This window comes from Anabas testudineus, chromosome 16 (genome assembly GCF_900324465.2).
Source record: "Anabas testudineus chromosome 16, fAnaTes1.2, whole genome shotgun sequence".
NCBI classification, from domain to species: Eukaryota; Metazoa; Chordata; class Actinopteri; order Anabantiformes; family Anabantidae; genus Anabas; species Anabas testudineus.
The window spans coordinates 4,222,172-4,245,889 of NC_046625.1; the positions used below are offsets into that span (position 1 = coordinate 4,222,172).

The 23,718-nt window shown below is 42.2% G+C and overlaps 1 protein-coding gene across 3 annotated transcripts in view; it reads right to left on the reverse strand.

Moving 5' to 3' along the window:
- Window positions 1–21,652, reverse strand: part of ube2e2 (ubiquitin-conjugating enzyme E2E 2) — a 37,732-nt gene extending 16,080 nt beyond the window's left edge. For 2 of the 3 annotated variants that reach the window (XM_026371614.1, XM_026371612.1), the window contains exons 1-5: window positions 21,497–21,652; window positions 20,028–20,211; window positions 18,370–18,420; window positions 4,430–4,562; window positions 1,200–1,347 (exon numbers count right to left, since the gene is read on the reverse strand). In XM_026371614.1, coding sequence (XP_026227399.1) covers window positions 1,200–1,347; window positions 4,430–4,562; window positions 18,370–18,420; window positions 20,028–20,203 — 508 coding nt within the window. In that variant the 5' untranslated portion in view covers window positions 20,204–20,211; window positions 21,497–21,652. Of the gene's footprint in view, window positions 1–1,199; window positions 1,348–4,429; window positions 4,563–18,369; window positions 18,421–20,027; window positions 20,212–21,449 lie in introns of all 3 variants that reach the window. The other variant, XM_026371613.1, reaches the window with a different exon arrangement.
- Between the last annotated feature and the right edge of the window lie 2,066 nt (window positions 21,653–23,718).

Below are 23,718 nucleotides of genomic sequence, written 5' to 3' on the forward strand. Positions count from 1 at the left end.
AAAACTGAGATCAGACTGAACTTAACTCGTTCTCAAAGAAAAGTTTGTGCCACAGTAGAAAATACAATTATTCTAACAGCAGGTAACAAAGCAGAAGGAGAAACGTACTGGACGTGGATATTTCTACTTTATGTGTTTTATAAAACTGAATTAATGTGAGAAGAGGTTAGAAAACCTCTCGGTAAAATAATCAACTTAACCATCCCCTCACGAGCGGCAGAAGAATCTAAATGACGATGTGTTCGAACGTTACGTTACATCCACACCGACCACGACTGATAAAATGAGGTTCTGTTTCATCGATCCACCTTATTGATGCCACTGAGGACGACTCAGGTTTCATTTTATTCTGGTGACGTTCAATAGATTTGATGACACCGTTATAAATTCAGCTGTATCAATGATCAGTGAATCACATTAAAAGCAGGTTTAATGACTGAGGAAACATTAAATCCCTGTAAAACCATCCTCACAGCTTCATTCTCTGTATCTGGCCAGCTGCCATATTTAACTTCTACTAGTACGACAGCGCAAAATGGCCATTTCCCACCTTTAAAGCAGGACCGCTGACCCAATAATTCCCCCCGGCAGGCGTTTTCCTGCATTTTACACTTGCTGCCCTCCCACCTATTCACACCGCCTAATGATGGAGGACTGTGCTTTAAGAGCGAGAGCGGCGACGCGTGACTATCTGATCGAGCACAGCGACAAATCAGTGTCATTTCCACAGCGTCTGGCCTGAAATATATTAGTGATTCATTCATCGTCAACACTCACTTGATCTTCTCTGCAGTGAAAATGTTTTTATGATTTTATTATTTACAACTTCAAGCCCCCGACTGAGCCAAAGATGTGACATTGTTAGGTGGCCTTGGGAAACAATGAGTGTTTAAACTGGTCACGGTTTACTTAATACACCATTAATAGACGTGGCTGCGTGTCGGCTCCATTTAGCCTCGAATAAAAATAAACATTTTGTTCAAAGAAAAGAATAAATGCAGTTTGATGTGTTTTACCCAGCAGCTGCTCTCACTAACGTCTTTCAGCAGTTTATTCTTTACTCCTTTGTTAAATGTTACTGGATGAAGATTAACAGGCGATATTACAGTTACACAGAGTTAAAATGAACAATATAACAAATCAAAGTGAGATTTGGAATTACTTTGTGATATAAACACCATTAAATGTTGAGGTCTTACCTGGGTTACAGTCTGTGAGCAGGGAGCAGATGGACAGCAGCACCTTGGAGATGGTGAGCGCGGGGCTCCAGTTGTCCTTCAGGATGTCCAGACAGATCACCCCCTGACTGTTGATGTTGCAGTGATAGATCCTCGTACGGAAGGTTACCTGCAGACACAAAGTTTGGTTTGAATTAATAGTCTGAAGCAGCAGTTGTTTAGCTCGACTTTATTAATCATTACTGTTAATTATCAATATCTACAGTAGAGTTAATACTATTAGTGAGGAAGGAAACAGGCTGTGATGACACAGACAGGAGATCTGTGGATGTTCACCAACCGTCTCATCACTCAATTTATTATTTCCAAGATGCTGCCACACGAGTGATTTACACGTGGTGGGCTGTTCTGAGCTTATTGCACCCTCACGCTGTCGCCGTCATACTGAGAGACAGCTTTTCACCTCGATGTGAAATACCATCACGTTCTATTATCACAAGATCTCATCACAGCCTCAATCACGTTCAACATGTTTGCTGAATCTCGACCGTTCAAAGCTCCTAATTTCTCTGCTGCTGTGATCTTCTTACTGATTTCACTTATCAGAGAAAGTTATGACAAAGACACTAATGAAACAAGCTGATGGATTCATGAGTTCAAGAGGCCAGAACCACAGCTTCTGGATTAAATCATACCCTGTACAACCACAAGAAAACAACAGATATCTGGAGAATAACATATCTGTTTTAACTTCAGGTGTGAGCATGATCGCAGCATCAGATGGAAAAAATGTGAGCAGGACGAGTTCTGTGAAGACGTCAGATTTAAACCTTAAAGACAATTTACTGTAGAGAAGCTTGTTATAACCGAGAGCAATGACGGATTAAACATTGAGACAGTTAAAAGCTGCCATGGGGCCTTTTCTCCAGTATCTACCAGTATAAAGTTTCTCCACTGAGGGACATTTAACACCATTTGTCACTGTAGCCACAAGAACAGGAGCAGTATCTAACTGTAGTCACTGCCTCATATTATGTAGGATTATATGGTTTTAAAACGTAATATTTTAGTGAATCCAGCTGACCAACAGAGGGCAGCATCAAATCAAAGCACCACAACAACAACAACAGTTTTGTTGCTGTGGTCCAGAACACAAGTGTGAACTCATTTCTTTACTCCTCACAGTTTCTCACCACACGGCCTCAGACGGCGACTCGTCTAAAACAACCCCAACAAGCGAACACATCCTGCCACTGGGCTCAGCTCGGATTTGAGCTCGACATCTGTTTGGTCCCGACACTTGACACGCCAGTCCCCCCCCCCGCTGCTCCAATCACCAACATCTGGCGCTCCCTGACCCCGACCCTCCAAAGGAAACCTCGAATGAGCCTTGGCATTCTCAAACATCACACGGGGCAGGACGTTATAAATAACCAACTCTGCAGACACAGAAACAGAAACACATCCACCTGGTGAACTTGTCAGACTGAGTGAGAGGGGCTCTTTTAAAAAGCCAGTTGGGTTCTGGATCCAAAATTCCCAAGCCTCAGGTTGTGAGTGCATTCAGCCACTGAGCTTCATTGGAGCATTTCTATAGTGAGGGAGTGTAGAGGCAGCTACAGGCCGAAGAGTCTGGGGTGTGTGTGTGTGTGTGTGTGTGCAGGGGGGGTTTGGCTGCAGATCACAGTGTGTTGAAGGGGTAGGAGATATTGAAGGGGGCGGAAACACTCAAGCCCCTCTGGCTACAGAAAGCTGGGCCGGAGCCTGTGGATTTGTTTGAGTCTGCTGTCAAACACAGAGCTGGTGGTTACACAGCACAAAGAATGAGAACTAGGGAGAGGAGAGGGCGAGCGAGCACGGGGAGGAGTGTGGATAACAGAGAAGGAGAGAGAGCGGAGAGGAAAAAAGGAGCCAAGTGAAGGGGTAATAAGGTGCACTGTGAACTAAAGGGAGACCGGCCCGACAGTCTGCACGTTTAATAATGACATCCACTCAGCACCGTCGCTTCAGCACTCTGCAGAGAACACAGCACACACAACAAGAAAATGAGTCTTTCACCAGCTGAACAGGCCCGAACCCAGCGTGACCCGGATTTCAAGATCTAATCACGACAGTTCTTCTTAAAACAAAAGTGTAGAAATGTGCACATCGAGCTGTAAAGCAGCAGATTCTGAAGAACCAGAGTGATGTTAAATGCTCCGCTAACTTACCGTCGCAGCTTCCTTTAACTTATGCTTCATTTTTCACACATTAAGCTCATCAACATTCATAAAAGTCACACCACATCTGTTGAACCGTCTATTCGTTCCTCACACCCGCTCATGCGGTACAGTGGAGGTTCATCATGTCTGGGAACAACCATCAAAAGCTCGTAGTGCTAGTGGAAAAAGTATGTGAACCCTTACAACTGGTATTTGGAGGAGGTTTTTATGGTTGGTCTCAATAAAAGACATGAAAGATTATATTACATTATTAGATTATATTTGTTAATCCTCTCGACTTAGATGAAGATCAGATCACACACAGAAAACCATAAAATGAAAGGGTTCACATACTTTTTCTTGCCATTGTATAAACAAATTTAATCGGTTCTAGTATACGAAAGTATAAAGGTGGCTTTTTTATAGGATGCCTCTGCCTATTTACAGTACACACCCCAGGATTAGGAGTGTGAGGTTTAATGTGATGCTGTGAATTAACCTGCTGTATTCACACAAAGGATAAATCTGGCATTACAAGAACTTGTACTAAGGAGACGGTGGAGCTTTATTACACAGACGCCAGGGTGAAACTACCTCTATGGCGGCTTAAAGGAAGGTCAACTAAAGCTTCAGGTTAAGTTTCAGTTCCTGTGATGGGAACCAACCAAAAGTCACCAGAAATGACGATGTGACAATCTGTTCATAGCATCTTTCAGCTCATTGTTCTGGTTTTCCTGCCAACAGTTTCATCACTATGATTCACTCCTAATGGTAAAAAACAACAACAACTCAATCTGCTCTCATAAGCTGATTTTGTAGCTGCAGCAGACTCGTGCACTAAAAAGCTCTAAAAACCCACCAGCATCAAACTGTTGACACTTAGCAACTAGCTGGTAAACATAGTGGGGCCTTTAAAAGCTGCACGGAGCTAAAAGGAAGGTGAACACTGGACTTTAACAGGCTGCCAGAAACATGACTCCAGATGAATGTTAATGTTGGGCTCTAATGTGACTATTTGTGTATGATCAAAGTAAATGTGTGGCTGCTCACCTTGGGGGGTTTAAAGGGGTAGTCTGGTGTGAAGGCGATGTCCAGGAAGAAGACGCCTCCCTCGTACACGGAGCCCGGGGGTCCCAGGATGGTCGACCTCCACTCGTAGATGTTGTCTCCTTTGGGACCGGCACTAGAAAATTGAAACAAAAGCCGTGTTAATATGTTAATCAGCACAGCGCGTCGGAATCGACAGCCTGGGGTTCAAACCGCCGGTGGGCCGGGAGAGTCGGGGAAAAGGGCAGCTGAGGCAGTAAATATTAGTTTCTGACAAGTTAATGATGCAGATTTGGGGAATGCTGGAGCCGTGGAGGTCTGCCGGTGTTTAGTCCAAGGCTATTTTAGCAGTATTTAGATTATCCTTTAACATTTTGATTAGAAGATTAGATTTCCTGCTACTGGGAGTGAAACAAATGTGAGAATCTGAGTGTTCATGAAAACCATCACAAGGTCTTTTACATAATGAGATAAAAGCTTCGGTATGAAAAGGTATTTATGGGCCAACCAGTGCAAAATGATTTCATATTTGAGCCAGTTTTTTTCCACGAGATGCGTATTTATGCCGAGAGGAAGCTAAAGGTCACATCTGTTGTATAGGCAGAGTAATTAATGCCATTCCCATATTAAGGTCTCCCTCCCCCATTGTTGTTTGTGGTAAGACCCTGAGCGGGCACAGAGCCAGGAAGAGACCGGGACAATGTCCAGATCACAAAGCCTGGGACAATGAACAATCCCTCTGATTTCATGTAATTACCAGAGATGGTGTTTAACGCCAACCCTTCACTGCTGGAGGATGAGTGTGTGTGTTAGAGTACGTGAACAGGGTTTGCTTTCACTTTAGGCTGTGATATCACTGTTCGCTTTTACTTAGACATAAACCAATAATCGGAGACAGACAGTCCCTGAAAGCAGCGATGCAATGCCTCAAACAACAAACGGTTAAAAGCAGCATCTGGCCCTCAAGCGTGCCCTTGACAATGGATCATTCTCCACAAATAGAAATGAGACATTTCCTTCCTCCTTCAGTCTCAACACATGCAAATTTCCACTAATCTACTTTCACACTGCCCCTCTCTTAAGCCTTCTTTAATTAGCTAATTATGATTACTTCTTCTCTGGGGAATTAGTTCAGAATACTCTTGATAAGGACTTCTCCAATCTGGACTTCTGTTGTTTCAAGCACAAAGAATATCTTGGATGTTTCTGTACAAGAGAAAATAAAAATGACAAAAGCAAAGAATGGACAGAAACCATGGTGGACATTATGAGTGCGTAACAAGGGGACACTTTAGTTTTTCCAAACCCAAAGTGGTACAGCGGTAATTGAACGTTCACACAAAGAGTGTTTGCTATACAACACACAGACACAGCTGTCAAATCAGGTCTTCAAGAATATGCTTACATTCAACGTGTCAGGAGAGAATTACTGACATTAAGAAATATTTACATTGGTTTTGGCAGCAGTGCTATCCAAATACGACCAAGATGAACCCACACTTTATGGATTTTGGTTGGACAGAGTGCATAATCTCAAAGAAAGGAAATGATCTAAAAATACAAGGATTTATAGGCACACAGAAACAGATGTTGACATGTGATAGCCAGCAGTTACTTGTGCTTGGAAAGCCTGTCATAAAAATAGAAAGTGAGGGCAAACCACATTATGAACTTGTGCTCACATTCAGCTGTTCCTGCATTCTTCTGACGTGTTATTTAGCAGAGGATGTTTCCATTGTGCCTCAACTGAATATTTTAGGGTTTCAGAGATGCCAAGCTGCCAATGACCTACCCGAAAGGCCGTCCGTCCCTAGAGAGAGCCACAGCAGACGGACACAGGAAGTATCTGACTAACAATCAATTCAATTTTGCCCTTGACTAAGGCACAGATACGATGGGACTAGTTTTCATTTAATCTGTAAATCTGCATTAAAAAAAACAAACAACTTAAAATGAACTGCCCCAAATTCCAACAACCAGAAGAACGTGTGTGAAAAACACAGATTCATCAGTCACGGGAATGAGGCCAGGCCGTTAGTACCAACAAAGAGGGCACCTGCAAAAACCACTTGTTCGCTCCGACTGTGATGACTTTCCAGACTGATGCTGTTGAGTTTTAGCATCTGATTTAGCTTTATGGATCTTGTGCTGGACTTCCTAGATCATACTTCATATCTCACTGGTACCTGAAGGGCTGTTCTGAGTAACCTTTAAGACAGGGCAGTTTTACGTAGCCAATTCATTCTTTCCCGTGTGGGGCTGGTAATGAAATGTACAAACCGAGCCAGTGAGGGTCGGGCCTGACTCTCCAAGCATGTATTCATTCAGGGCAAATATGGGCTGTGCTGTGCTCATATGGGCTGTTGGCAGTACATGAGCCAGACATAACTTCTTCACATTGTTGAGTCAAATACAACACACAAGAAAACGTCCATGGGGGTATCCCCAATTGAAGTACGAGTGGAAACGTGCAGCCGTACCCAGCCCAAACGGCTGCTATAATTTGTCCTTGAAACAAGGCGGCCTTAGTCAGGACTTAAGTCTGTTTGTCGGATGGTCAGGTAGTGCAGGAAAGTCTCTCCACCCACACGTTTCCCACGCTGGATTCTGTATGTTTGTTTTAATCACTTCTCACCCACTTCACACTGTGATTTTCCAGCTGAGCTGGCCTATTAGTGGCTCTACAATAACAACACTACAAATGTTGTTGTGGTCTTTTTTGTAAATTCTAACCATTTTATTGCTGTAACTACAAACATGCCTTCAAGAAAAAGTACAGTCTGAATGTGCACGGGTGTCACAGCCCTCCATTTTTGGGGGATGCTGTTCAGAAAAGCAACAAACACTTGCCTTCAGATGTGGTTATGTGTATCATATAAACTACACTGTTCGCCTTTGTGGCTTTGATTACAAACCCTTTGCTCCTTGTAATTAGGCAGGGTAAGGTTGACTGACTCATAGCGTGGATCGCTTCAAATGATTCTCCAGCTCTCCAAACATGACTTTCTACATTTCCTTCCACCTATATGGTTCTGACAGAGCAGGTTATTTTCCTTTCTGCAGGCAGTCGTAGTCGCAGTCGTCTGTGAAACTTGTGTTTAAATTTCTTTTACACACACCTCAAGGTAAAATTCCATTATTGCTGCTCTATTCAAAGGCTTCCCTGACAGCACGGTGAAAGAGACGAGCGACTATTTCATTTTCAAACGCTTCCAATAGAAGCAGATATTTCTTTCCTTTGAGGCTGATGAGTCTGTAGCAGTGATAATAACTTAGACAAGATAGAAAGATAGAGATGAGCAGGCATGGCAGAGGTCCTCGCTCAACAGAGAGATTGCTGTAGGGGATCTGACAACCACACAAGGGCTGCGGATAAAGGCTAAGTCAATAGCTGAATGTGCATGCCACCGCTGGCTGTTGCTTGGAGACCTCCTCCCCCCATCAGCTTGGGCGCTCCTGTGGGGCTTTGTTGCAGCTGGTTGAGGGCCAGCTCATTCAGGTTCTGACAGTCTTTCTCTCTCTCAGCCATTAGTTTTGGGAGAGGTGAACGGTGCGACCATTGAGTTGAGTCACGTTATCTGCAGCACCGTTGAGTTTTGCATGGGATCCAATTAACCAGGCTTTAATTAATTATGCTTATATATGACAAATTCATTTATCATTAATTATTGGGTAATAAAAATATTCAATTCTGTACGTGCAACTTTAAAGCAACATGATATTTCCTTCATACACTGAGGTGCTGTCTCGCCATGCGGGGCTGTAAACTCCTAATAGGTGCTTAAAAAAAATTCAAAGTATTCAAGTCAGTGAAGGTGTTAATGAGAACAAGGCTGCATTAATCCAACACCGAGCCCTGAAACTGAGAGCGACAGTCAAATAAATATTACATGTCAGTCCTGTCTTATTCTCTCTCTTCAGAATAAACAACCTCCTCATCAAGCAGACAGATCTTCTCTGCACAGACACATGACGTTTACTGGAGTAACAGTGCTGCTTATGGGCTTTGTTGTAGGCTGCAGTAATAATAGCCTCTGTAAGTAACACTACATCTGCAGTGCACTGTCAGCCAAATTACTTGATTCAGTGAGTATTTGGGTCATTTGTTTCAAGGGTCTGGGATACATTAGTGTGCGGGTGTCTGTGAGAATCTTGCCACTGCCCTGTCCTCTGAGATTACGCTCATGTTGGACCCACTGACAGCTGGGCTGCTTCCTGTGCAACACAGCACCAAAATAGTGTTTTACAGCAGATTCCCAGTGCTGCATTTCATTGAGGTCTGTTCTTCTTCTATTTTTTTTTTTACAGAAATAACAGTCTGGTAAATGTAGTATCAACAACAGCTTGTATTGTCAGCGTAATTCAGTCATAAAATGGTGTTTGTGGTACCTATGAGAGAGCGAGTAATTGCATCCTACACTGACCTTGTTCAGTGCTTCACCTCAACAAAATGCTCATCACTGCACACAAGGCTGAATAAGATTGGGTACTTTGAAACCCAGAGACTGCGCTGAGAGTGGGTTTTCAGAGTAGGAGGATTAAGACAGCATTTTCTTCATGGAATATAAAGAGGCCACTGTACCACAGACCTACTTCGTCATTTTTACCTTCCATTCTTGGTTCCTGAAAATGGCTCAGGCCGTTCCCCGTAATCACAGCCGGCAGTAAAGCTTTTCATATATATTAAATGACCTTTTATTCCCATGATACAGTGCAGTATGTGAGATCAGGTGCCCTTTTCCCATTTAGTCATTCACTCTGCCTTATTTCAGAGACAGTGCAATCTCCAGATTGGTGGCAATGCTAAAAGATAACCTTTATCTTGCGGTATGAGAGCGCAGCTAATCTCTGAAAAATCACTAACCCATCTCACAGTTATTGTCACCCAGACCCAATTCCCAGAGACATCACAGCTTGTGTAAAGTTGAAGAAAGAGATGCAGTCATCAGACACAATAAGCTGTTGTCTCTCGCAGGTGAATTCATAATGCAAGTTAAATTACTCTAATATGATTTTTTAAAAATACTTTTCCTATTATTAGAAATAAGCTAAATAATCTTAGATATCCATTCATTTTGGGACATGGAAGAGCAAACTGAAATGACAGACCAAAATAAAACAGAACAAACTCAAAGACACTGCAGGCAACCACTATTAAAAAAATACAAAAGTCACAGCTGTAGGGAAACAGCAGGAACCAGTTTATGTGCTTAAAATGACTGCGTGTGGTTAACAGATCATCATTTAGACAAACAATACAAAGTCTACGGCCAAAAGAACAGAAGTCCGTGCTAGAATAAGTACACAGAGTAAACTGATATGTCTTACACGAGTCCTACATCTCTCATTAGTCATATATATAAAACTAATCACGTCACTCAGAGGCACATTAGAAGTTCCTGTGATGTGGAATAATCTGATGAAACCAGAAAGTAAAAATGAAGACAAAACATCCTTCTTCCATCCCTTTTCTCAGTAAGCTGTCAAGAAAGATTCACAACAATTCAAAGAAATGCTTTCGTCACCTCTTGCAGTCGATATGGTATTGATTTCACAAACACTAGATATGTTTGGGTGAATTTAGTTCCATTGACAAATATGACAAAAGGGCACTTAACATATGTTGAGCCAGTCATGTCAGGGTGAAAGTCTGACTGAGGAACCTATTGAGCATATGGACGCGTTTTTACCATAGTAATTCATTCTAACTGGGATGAATCCAGGCTGACCACAGCTCCACAAAAGGAGGAACTACACACTTTTACAGCCACCATTCAAGACTAAACAGGTTTGTGTTTAATACTCTGAAAACTGGGTTACACTGGGTTACATTTAAAAGATCAAGAGAGTGAAATGGGAATGAGCAGAAAACAAAACAATAATGATTAAATATTGTTCATAGTGGAATTCTTAATAGACAATAAAGCACAAAAGCTGTGTGTTCCTAAAGCAGCCTGTCACACAGAGAGCTGTGTACAGTAGCAGGTAAATAGCTGCCTAAGCCAAAAACTGCACCAAGGGGCTGATAAATAAAACAGGAAAGTAAATCAGTAATTGAATGTGAATCAGTATGTTTGGAGCTCGTGAATACCGCCAAGCACAAATAAAGCTATTATCTGCATTATTTGCCATTCCAGTTCATTCCCCACAGGCACATTTTTCCCCTCATGGCACTGCCATTCAGTTAAGATCTTCTTTTCTATCAGTGTGGCTGCTGCGGTTATCAGAAGAGGAACTTTAATGAAGCAATCTTCTTCCACCCCCACCCCCCGACCGTGAAAGAGCCCCAAGACCAATTACTTTGCAGCTCAACAGCCGAGGTGACACCTCCTTCCTCTGTTCTCTTGTCTTTATTGTCTCAAATGACATGGTTTGTTTTTTAATCAAGCCTTTTATTGTTCATCTGTACAATGAATACTGCAATTACTGACCGGACGATTTATCCAACAAGGAAAATGGTTTGAGTAGGTGGTTGCATGCTTTCCAAGTCCAAGGGAATAACGCAATTTTATTCTCACAGGAAGGGAACGTCACATGCTGGGCACAATCAATCTAAACAGCAGTCACTATTGAACTGAGGAAGTATACTTTGAAAGAAAGGTTTGAAGAACTAGTCTTTCAATCAGGAAGTTTGCCCTCACTGGGGTTTAAAGTCATGCTTACAAAGTGGTAAATTAAGCAGGAGATCTGTTTATTATCCTCGGCCTTCCTCTCTAATTCAACAAGATGCTTCTGATGTCCAGCAGAGATTTTGGTGCAGTAAGCATTTTTCTTCTCTACATCTGTGCTGGTGCAGGCAGGCCCCGTCTGATACAGTGCAAATGTTTGCCTCTGGCTAAGAATGAATAATGCAGAGCATATATCATTACCATAATACACAATCTTTGCATAAAGGAAACAGTGCAACATGAGTCATAAAAATATCTCTTAACCAACAAAGCTTTGCTGTGCACTGAGGGTGAAAGATGATATAACTAGTAGTAAATAAGCTTTAAATAAGGACCTCATGACCCCCACCCGACCAGTGTTATACAATTGCAGCCAAAAATAAAGAATGTTTAAATATTAATCCTAATTGATCTGGGCAGTAGCCTTTAAAAAAATTCTGCAAGAGATTAAATGTTACAAAAATGCGTGCACGTCTGTCGAGGGGTAATTATGAACATTTGCTTTGCCTGAATAAAACAAGTTAGAATTTGTGCTGACATGCAAATCGCTTCGCAAGCCAGAGATTCACAGGAACACACTTCAGGAAAGGAAACTGCTGGAAAAAAACAACAAAAAAAAAAAGATTTGCCTCCAAGACAAAACTGCAGTCTCTTGCAATTTATTAACTAAATTAGTCAAGAGTAGAATCTTACATTTTTTTATTTCACAGCCCTCCACTAAAAGTCTATTCAGCTGTAATTATAGACAGTCTCTGCAGCCTTTATTCTCCTTCCTCAAAAGCACTCTGGGCAGCCATTTGGCCATGTGGAAGAGGGAATAGACTTATTACCAAAAGGTCAGTGATCAGAATAAGCTGAGCTGCCAGATCTGCTGTGGAGCCTGGTCTTTTCTGTTGACACCATATTAGCCCTGATGTTTGCTGGCAGAGAAATGTACGATTTTTACGCTGCAGGTTAAACAAATTAATACAGAGAGAAGGCCGTTCATTTGGGATATTTTTCACTGGTTATTATTCATTTCCACTCTTACAACAGAATGCTAAGAGTGTTCACATTTCATCCCCCTGACTGCAAATATGTCATGAAGACACGTTAAATCTTCTTGGCAGGAGCTTTGATTTGTAACTTCAGAGGGAAATCAATTAGGTTTAGAGATCCCAGTCACAGGGGTAATGGGATCTCAAAATGACTGTTTATTCGTGAGTTACTGTATTTGTTTACTTGCCAAAAGATTCTTGTGTTTGCGTTCATGTCAGCCTCACATTACCACTCAGTCATTCTCAATGACCTAAACGGCTTCTGTGAAAGCGTCGGTGTAATGGCAGCACGCCGTGCTTCAGGCTCAGCACCACAAACCCATTAATAACATTCTGGACAAATGTTTGCCAGAAAAGTACCTCACAAATGAGGACGTTGAGATTTCAATGACACACATGAATCAAGGCAGGTCGTGTTTGCTGTCAAACAAGTGCTGCAGTGGGAAACATTAAGGATAAATAAAAGTGAGGTCGGTGTCAGAGGCAGAGCGTATGTTACTGCTGTTGTATAGGACCATTATTTCTTTTCCACTCTGAACTTGGTGTGAAGAGAAAAATGATGCAGGCACAGTGGTCTGCACAGAAAGAAAACTATTTTCAGCAGATGTTTCACAGGTGTACAAGGAGAACGGTGGTCATAACAAATCAGCAGAACCCGGTCTGGTACTGTCGGTGTGCGACTGTTATAACATCGTTCTACTCCGACTAAAACATATTTATTCATCCCTGTGTTATGGGCACTTTAATTAACCTAAATGTACATTTACAGTATAAACTGGCAAATAAACAGTTTTTTAAATTTGCTGATATTTCAAGTATCTTCCACAAAATAGGATATAATTTGTTATATATAATATATGACAGTAAGGTCAAATCCCAAATGCACCTGAATTGACAGCTTAAAAAAAAATCTTTTTTGGTTTTAATTGATTGAAGTAAAACCACAACATGTGCTGGAGAGGACGGGCAGTGTGTGCACAACAGAGATAGAACAGCAGATTCATTCATGATCCTCTTATTGTCTCGTTATATCATTTGAATAATATAACGTACGTTTGTAATTTGACTAGTGGTGGTGCTCCTTAGCAGCAACAATCCACGGTCATTCTAGTGAATGTTAACACTCTAAACTCATTGGCATTTCCATTTAAACCTTAAACACTCTGTTAATGTTTTCCCTTTTGCAATGAGGTTTTCTTTGGCTTTTATAACTACAGTTAATTCATTTAATGTGCATACCAACAGAAAAAAATGTGACTGAAACATTCTTTCACAAACATTTCATAACTTTAAAGGTCAATTCTGCCTGTACAAAACATTTGATATGCTTTAGCACATATCCAGTAGGAGTCCTTTTTTTATTTATTTCTGTATTCTGCTTGGTGAGCAAAGCTATTCTGATTCTAAAGCGGTGCCCTTATGAAGGTTCTCAGATTTTGCAGTCAATGGACAGGACCTTCACTAAAAGGTCAGGAACACGCCTATGTCAGACACAGATGGGTGCCTATAATTCATCCATATTTATAAAGGAGGCGATTATGGAACAAGACATCGATTAAGGCTGATTCATTAATGTAGGTCAAATGTAGCCACGTTTTACCCACTTCAAACTGAAATCACTTTGAAAGAGCCTACATTGACATTGCCATGCACACGACGGTGATCATCTCCAATACCAAGGACATCCCTGGAGCTCATCCCCCCCTTTCCTCTGGCTCCCATCACTCCGCCCCCTCATGAATATTCATAAGCCTCCCTGCTGTTCTTAATGGTCACACTGTGAAAAATTATGCTGGGTGTGTCACTCGCACATAATCCCCCAGGGGCATGGCACAAAACTAATATGCAGCCATCACAAGCATGAAGATGATCCCATCAGCAAGAAGAGAATTAGAGGTCAGAAGCTGAAATGAAGACAGTCTTGATTCTTAGTGAATATTTGATGATGGCGATCGAGATAAATATTCATGTCTGTGCTTTATGCAAGCGAACACGTGATGGAGTAACCAGTCGTGTGTCTCGTGAAAAGACTGTTTCCCTACAGCTTGCATGATGTCATTAGGGAGTGACAGCTCTGTTTTGGGCATCATAGGGGAATTACATCACACCGGGAAAATTCAGGGACCAAAGGAGTCTATTTGTTCTAAAGGCCAGTCGTGTAATGCAGCTGTACTAAAAGGGGAATGACATTTGGTGTCAGCTGATGCTCGAATCAAAGACACTAGGCTGCAACGAAGATCTTTTTATGTTATTAGAGTAGTCTCCAGTATCTTTTAATAAAATGTGGTTTATTATATAGCAAAGACAAAGATTCTGAACAATAAAGAAGCTGGAAGCGTTTAACATGTATGATAATAGAAATGAAATGAAATAGTTCAAGCTACTAATTGATCATTGTAGCGCTACCATTAATATAAAAACAACCAGCAACTTAGCAATACCCTGTTCCTGAAGAACAACAGTTCAATCATAGTTATGCAATTAAAGCTTGGCAAATCAGGGCAACAACTAAAAGACCAGACCACCAGTTATTTGATGTCGATCCCTATACTGGGATGTATTTTACTGGGTTCACTAACTAGAGGAGATTTGAACTAATCACGGAAACATATCAGCTTCAACTAGTTTTTTGGTTCTATAACATATGTAGCAATGACATGCACATTTAAAATACATTTACAGGGTTTCTGTGTTAAAAAGAGTTGGATAGAAAACTTGGTAACTAGGAAACTTGTGGAACTAATGCAAACGTAATTGGCTAGCTGCAAATGATTTTAGATGGAAAAACAGCTAAATGAGAAGTGGCTTTTATTTACTGTTATCTGCAAGCTTTCATTTCACTAGAAACTGTGGGCTGACAGGTCCTGACAGCTGACAGGTCAGATTGATTCTGTACATTTAAACACTGTTAAAGCACCTTCAGTTTGTATAGTATTCACAGAACTAAATGAGCTATACTGTGATTACTCTTTACCAATTACTCTTGCACTGTATCAACTCTCCCTCAGCCTTATCTACTTCCACTTCAGTTTGTTGCATTTCCCAGAATGACTTATGATAACCTGGCAAAGGAAGGGGGTGAACCTGTTAGTCAAAATGCACCATGGTTTGCAGCTGCACTGCATTTACTCCCTCTGAGCTGTCTTGGGAGGTGAAATTGGTCTTTTCTGCTCCGATAGTTGAACGTCTGTGAACAGTGACAGTTTGAAAAAAATGCTCTTCCTCTTTGGATTCACACCAAAACGTGACATTTACTATTATGTTTTGGGCAACTGAACATGGTTCTGCAATCACTCATTTGTACAAAGAAATTCAAAGGCTATAACCAGGAGCTCTTATTTTAACACTGCCACACTGCCGTGGTGTTGACAGATCAACGTTACAAAGAAGAAATAGTAACAACTCACAAGAAATCACAGCTGTATAACAAAAGCAGCTAAAATAATCTGCGATTCAGACACAATGCAGGAGCACAATGTATTTCTTCTGACAAGAGAATATTGAAGCAAGTATGAGGGGGAAGAAGTGGGATGAGAGATACAGCAGAATAACTCCTTCAATTCCACAAGTACCATGACAAAACAAGTTGAATTATTAATTAATAAACAAAACACCGAAACAAACGGTTAGTTCAGTGTAAAGCTTCTAGAGAATGTACTGGAAAACGGTGAGTAAAAAACAAGAAACCTTTCTAGGTATTCAACTCTGGTTTTGATTAGCAAACTGAAACACCCTCTGTGGTTCAATAACCTCACTCACTCTCAATCACCGTCTATAGAAAAGCACAACTCTTTCAGTTTATGCCAACATAAATTTGAATCTTTAAGGCTTTGGGAAAATCAGTATTACAGCTGAGCCCGTCATGTTTCTCTTGGTGTAACTAATCAAATTTTTATTCCCGCTAGGATCATTACAACATTTGTGCAGCTCACAGGCAGGAAAACATTATTCCTTTGAAAAGCTGCTTCATTTGCATCGGTAGGTGTAAAAGCACAAGTTGTCTGTACAATGTACTTGACAGTGAGAATAACTGCCATGTCAGATCCTCTTGGGCTTCAAAATGTTTCTGTTGGTTTGATGCGTGACAACTGCCAAGGTGACAAAGCTGAGAGTGAGATAAAGCGAGGAGACAGATTTAAATACTTGTGTGCTTTTTCCCCAACTAGTTACACAAACTACAAGTGCATAAAAAGCATTAATAAATAAATAAAACTCCCTATAGTGAGAGACTTATGAGAGATTTATAAACACACATAAATTACTGTAACAACAGTTTGTGCTATTAAATGCAGCTGAGGGTTAATGCAGTAACCTTAGATGGATGCTTGGAAAAAAGGCGTGGGTGTCTTATTAGAGGCATCAAGCAGACACCTCCTGCCACTGATGTTTCACTAAATTAGATCCTTAACATTTCCAAGGCGTTAAATGGCAAATTCTGGCTCTTAGCACACAACCACACCGAAAGACACAAAGCAGGGCTCTCCATTTTGCAGAGAGAAACGCAGCATGATCCCCTTCACAGCCCTGAAGGCGATGCTGAAGAGATTGTAGGTGAGACAGAGGAGACTGCAGATTTTAACTACATGATGAGGACGGCAAATTCTGTCTGACCAGGACAAAGTGGAGAGGGATTCTGAGAAGGCTCCTCAGCCAAGAGACAGATGAGATGACATACATCAGCTGGCCCCCAGTGCAGCGTTTGTTGAACGTACCGAAGTGAATCTCCTTAACACAACTCTCTGTCTGCCTCCTGAAGGGGACCAACAGTCTGTGACTCCATTTGTCGCAGGGAATGAAATGAATAACCTTTCAGGCTAACCTGGCCAGGAGCGAGGAGCGTGTGGCATACAAATGACGACGCTAGCTCAGCGGTGTGCACTCATTCATGCGAGAATGTAAATGGTGCTGTGATCGTTTTTGCATGAGGAATTTGTGTTTTGTGCATCTGACCCTCTGTCATTGTTAACACAGGGCTAATCTATTCGGGTGCATCACAGAAAGCACATTATTAGATTTTGGTATCTAGCGTACAGAAAGGGAACACACACACAGAAAGGGATTATCTTGAAGAAGCTTAATTGTTTCCCAGGCAACTATTTCCCCACTAAGACGATGACTGTGAAATTTCCGCTAGCGATTATTTTACTTTCAAATGACTTACTCGTGTCCTCCAGCTAAATCCTTCATGTGAGCCAACCTAGTTTTTTTTTGGGCAGGGGGAGGCATGAGGGGGGGGTTTGAAATAGATTAGAGTCCTCGAGGAAAACAACATCTCTTTTAGCCTCCAGTACAATAACAAAACTGGGCTGTGAGCTGGAATGAAAAGGTTAGCTCAATGTTTATTGTTAATGATGGTGGGGTTCTGATGAGGACCCAGCAGGGATGATTAATTCATGCAATAAACAAGGCTGTCTAGGGTGTAATAATTCCAAATCGCCAGATGAGTCATTTAAAGCTGTTTTTCTTAATCATTTTAAGCAGGTGTCTATGAACGAATATGGCAAATTTAAAATGCTAAATGAAAACATCAGCATCTCCCACAAACAGATCTGTTTCCATTTTCTGTCTTAATTTGCAGTAGAGTGCTTATTCAAAGAGTGATCATTGTGCTGAAATGAACACACACAATCAATGACACAGTCACCTTGTGTGATTTAAGTTAATAAAAGCCGGCTCCAGCACTATATCCCTAAGACATTCCTTTTGTCATGTCAAGAGAGACTGATGCGCAGTTGGTCTGCCACCCGCTCACGACCATATCTCTTCCTCAAAGGGCTGAGCGTTGCGACACTAGCACACAATAACCATTGTCTGTGGTAAATCCCCAACAGAGCAAGGGGGGAACCACATGAGAATCGAAACAGGTTTTAAAGTCACACCGCCGCTCATTTTCCACCATTTCATTGCAACCATACCGCGTGTGTGTGTGTGTGTGTGTGTGTGTGTGTGCTTTGATCTAAAAGGCTGCATTTTCAACAGAGGTTGCAGCATGCATTATGCAGCAACAACAACACCAGAACGGGCTACAGTCACTCTAATTCACCTGAGATTACCATCTCAAACAAAACATGCAAACAACAGCATTATGTGAATGGAGACAAAAGGAGAGCGCATTACTGCGTGGCTTTTTTTTCCAGAGACATCAGGCCTCAAAAAGGAGCACGTTTCTGCCATCTCCATTCATAACAGCTTCATAATCTGTACACAAGCTTATGAGTCATTAGAAGAAGGCTCTTACCTGCAGTTTGGAGGTGGGTCTAGTGTTATTTCTGCAAGCTCCTTCTGAATCCTGCAAAAGAAGGATTTTAGAGTTAGGGAGGTTGGGTAGGTAGAGATAAACCTGGCTTCAACCATGTGAACATACAGGACATATTAACAATTTCCAAAAGTGCAGCTTGTGTTTGTTGCCCACATGAATGGCACAAATTAGGTAAAGCTAAAAGGGGTCATATTACGCTTCTGTGAAGTTGGGTACCCACGTTACACATAATCGGAGCCCCAAAGCTTGAGGTGAATGTGTGTTTTCATGCTGGCTGGTAGTAAAACCCCCAGGTGTCAGTCTGGCCAATTTGCTTTGTTCTACTGTGTTTTTTTCTCCACACATTTGAAATCAAGCAGTGTTGAGGTCCATAACTGGCCATCTGTCTTGGGCTCTTATACCCACTAAGTACACCATCCAGGCTACCTTCTTGGGTTAGCAGCCAGCACTCTGCTCACAGTTAGCGGTAAATCAAATGTTGCTTTTTGGGTTGACATGTCTCACAGAAAGTGTTTTTTCAACTGTGAAGGAAAATTAACTTTAAAGATGAAAACATAAAATAACAATGCATACAGTTACAGGGCAGCAACAGCCGTTTTCACAACCTGCCCCAGCATGCAGCAGGATTTTGGCTTCGTTGTGGCTGAAGGATGGTAGAGTTCAGCCCACAGGAAAACTTCCACACGCTGGCCAATTAGAACAATGTGGGATAGTGGAAAAGGGGCTGGCTTAAAGATGCAGGAGCTCAAATGGGCCTTTTTCTCCAGAACAGAGGAGCTATGCAAAAAGGCAATGGCATTGAGGCATTGTAATGTATATCTGCACTGGACTTTAAGGGCTATATGGCCCATAATTAAATATAAACCCTAAATAAACATCATATGGCCACTTTAAAATGTAAAATAAACGATTCTCCCTCTTGTCACTTATCTGTGTTGCACAAACAAAATTAAAAAGGAGCGCCAAGCACTAGGATAAACAAGACAGCTTTGATAATGTGCAGCAGATAACCACACAACATAATGACTCAGAGTGTGAAGGGCAACTGAGAGCAAATGCTGCTGTTAAATGCACGGTAACATAAACACAGCAATTCAGGCAAGAGTGAAGACTCTTCTTCGTGCTGCAGCTCTTGGTACAGAAGGCCTGTTTTTAAGTGAAGCGTAGACATCCAAAAGGGAGATGTTCATAACATCAGTCATTGTTATAAAAAGAATCAGCGGCCTGAGCCAACCCTTTGCTCAACTGGTTGCATAATTCTGTCATCGCCTGTTTATTTTTTTTATTTTTTGAGTAAGAAGTGCCAAGACTGGTGGAGGTAAGTGTTGGCGTTGTAGGAGAGACAAGAGTGCTGCAGAGCATGAGGCAAATCCATTCAAATAAACAAACCGGAGTGGGAGTATCTCTCCCAAATGGCAGCAATGGCAATCAAGTGTCGAGCCGTGCGAGTTCCCTCCTTCCTGCAGGTTTAGCGTCACACTGAGGAGCTGGATGTTTGAAGTGACAATGCCTGCGGGACTATAGTCTTTTTATGTAACTTCACACCCTCGGGGTACAAGGGGAGAGGCCTTTATTTTTAACAAACAACCCCTGTGTAAATGCTGCTCTCCAGAGCCAGATTTTTTTCCACTCCTTACCTCTTGGCACTAGTTGAAAGTTTAGCAGCAGTTTTACTCGAGATCTTGGTTTCTTTCTTCTTGGGCTGTGCTTGCTCGCGCTCCTGTTCAGGTGGTACCGATTCCCTTTGTTCAATATCTGAGCTTCCCCCGCTGGTGCTGGGGCTGTCGTCCGGTCTCTGCACTTCGCTGGACATCGTGCGCCCTAGAAAACAGAGGAAGAACAGCAAATACGGTCACAGTACAGTTTGCAATTTTCCACTTCAGGAGGCAATAAAGACAATGAACTGTCACCATGATGTGTCTGTGCCATGTTAGCAAAAGAAATGGACAGAGGACGGGTTGAATTGAATCAACGTGACGCTGAATGATGTTGGGAGCTGGAGAAGTGTAAAGTGTGAACTGATGGAAATAAAAAGACCCACGATGCTGAGAATTACAGGTGTATAAGAATATAATATATAATAAACCATTAAACTAATGAGCTGCCAGAGGCCAATTGTTCATCTTAGGAGGTTTTACCTTTCTGTTTAAAGGGTAAATATGTAATGTTGTGACCAGAAATGTGAATGTTTTAGCCCAGAAAGATGATTTTATCCTGAAGTTATTCACATATTATCACAAAGACACTAAAAACGGGTTTTATATCATTTGAGTGGCTCATTTAAAAACGCAGTTAAATAAATAAATGCTATTTAATATTGAATTTGTAACACAGAGCAGAACTGGGACGTGTATTAAATGTAGAAGTGGATAAAACACGACGACCGCTCGTTTCCAGGGGGCGTTTCGCGCTGGTGATGCGGGCATCAACTGAAGCGTCCCCCGGTTCAGTAACCGTTGGAGGTGCCGGGGTCGATGCGGAGGCTTTAGAGTCCGCAAAAACATCACCACACACGGCTTAAAATGTGTGTTTGTCATCAGACATCGTTTAATAACGTGGCCAAGCCGGGAAGGTCAACATTTGAGGGGATGAAAAGCACAATAGGGGTCGAGTGGGGCACCGAGCCCTCGCCAGGACGGGGCGCTAGCTAACGTTCCAGGCCGGCGGAGGAGGCGCTGAAGGCGGGTACGTTACGTAGCGTTACCGCTGATTGGGGTCTTCTTTTAAAAGAATGGGACAGATACACGAAAAGCAGGAACAGGCCTCGGTGTTTTTAAACTCAGCGGGAATCCGCATGAAGAGGCGTCTTCAGCCGGACTCGTCCGAAACGAGCTGATGGAGGGCGGTCAGCCGAGCGGCGGCGGCGGCGGCGGCGACGCGCGGATCCTCGGCGTGTCGAGTGTCCACATTAGCGCCGAGGAGCCGTGACCCTGCCTCGGCACAAAGGGAGGCTCGTCCCACACATCCACCTCCCCCCGTCTTCTCCTCCTCCTCCACCTCCTTCTTCTTCTTCTTCTTCTCCGCTGGAAAACGACACTTTTCACGGGACATCTACTTACTTTTCGCGGATCTACGAGAGGCGGCGGGCGGCGGGTGTCGACGTTACCTGGCGGCTGGCCGTCGATGCTGCGATTCCTCGTGGTAAAATCCCCAGGTACCGAAAAAAGTATATCCCCGCACGGCCGTGTGCTCGCTCCCGTGTCCTTGCTATTTAACTGGAGGCAGCAGATCACAGCAAACCGAGGCAGACCCGGACCGCCTCCGTGCGCGCTCCCGGCCTGCGCGCACTGCTCGCGCATGTGGGCTGCAGCTTGCACGACGCCACAGCCATAATAACCTAATGAATTAATTTAATATATATATATATGTATAATAAAACACACACACACATAACCAGTGACCCGTTTGTCTGTATCACTGCCTCCTGTGTAGATGCAGGGGCGTAGGTAGACATGATGAGGCCCATATTATAGTCCCACTTCATATTATAGTCCCACTTCATATTATAGTCCCACTTCATATTATAGTCCCACTTCATATTATAGTCCCACTTCATATTATAGTCCCACTTCACCCATGTGGTCTTCACAGCTTCAGTGTGCACACACAGAACTGGATGCATGGCTCTCCTACTGCACCACTGGCTCCCTTTGTTTTTTGGCACAGTGCAGCTCTTTGAATGGAGCCACCTAAATAACACGGATGATAGCTGTGTCTTTGTATTTGATGGATGTGAGGGCTGAGACACCAAACCAACATCAAATACCTAGAGGTTACTTAGACTGAAGCTGGGGGTGTACTTGCTGATCACTGCCACATATGTGTAGGTAAGAACAGCGATATTTACATCATATTTCACGCAGTTCCCCGCATACTATGTGTATGTCTGGAGGATTTAAACACCTTACACACCAGGGGCAGACCAGAGTCTAATTATCTAACTCATGATTTTCTGCCTTTGCACAACACAAACAGAAGCCACGCTGACAGAGAGTAATGTTGAGATAACAACTCAGAACTGATGTGGGTAGTTGTGGAAAACTCAATATGTTTTTGTAATGATTCAAAGCTGTTTGTGTTACACTGCCCCACCAGACACAGGCGGACAGACTGCATCCTGCATATACATAACATCAATATCTGAAGACATGCACAAACGAACATCAACGCAGGCTGTGAATGGGCGCCACGTTACGTGTGCACCTTAGCTGTTCACAGAAATGATTTTAGGTAACATAATATTCACAAGGTGCTGTCTCATTCTTCACACAGCCTTGAGATCCTCCACCCTGCACTGCTCCATGTAAGTCGTATGAGCCACATGTTTGGAGATGATACAGAAGCAACCGGAGGGCCTGAAATAACCGCAAAAACACAATCTAAACTACGTCAGGATTGAGTGAAACCCAAACAGTTATTGCATCTTTGAGCTTACGGGTTACACAACAGGTTCCCAAATGTCAAGAGCTAACTTCCACACTTCAAACTGTTCCTGAAGAATGGTTTAGGAGCCACTTAGCGTCTGACTTGTCTCCTATACAATCTAAAAAGGTCATAAATCCAAGTGCATCAGTGAACATCAGAGTCAAATTCACAGCTGCACACGTCATCAAACCTTTAAAATGACAGAGTGGCCTTAGAAAGAGGAACTGAAACATCACGTTCACCGAGGTGATTTTTTTTAATTCATTTGAAAGGATGTGGAGAGCTGAATTTCCTCATAATGACAGTGAAATGCTGTAATTATCTCCAAAGTTGTCATAAGAAGTTGCAAAATCAGCTTAAAAACACAGAGGGCATCAATCAAGTCACTCTCAGTAGCCCTAGATGATTATCTGCATTTTATTTTAGTATTTTATAACACGTTCACTGCAGTTCATTAATCTAATTATCTGTTTGGGTGTGACAAATGGGAACAGGACCAGACAAAAACAATATTACTGACTGGAGGATGGTGATGAGAACAGCCACCAAGGGAAAGCTGTGAATTTTTAACTGTAGTAGAAAAGTCAAAGCATTAATTAAACAGTCTGTTGAATGATTCTCTTAGTTCAAATAAGCCCGTGCTGCTGCAGCACTTTCATGGAATATTTAAAGTGTAATCTCAAAACTCTACCATCCACTCCGCCGAGCACAGAGCACCGAAACACTTCTCCAACACCAGTTTATCAGTTTCCATCTACACAGCATCTATCAAGTTGAAGGCTTATTATTATTATTTTTATTATCATTTGCTGACTTTAAATAACCTGAAATCTACTGTACAGAACCTAATGTGTATATAATTACGCCCTTTTGAAAATACGTGTCTGTCATTTAATCTCAGTT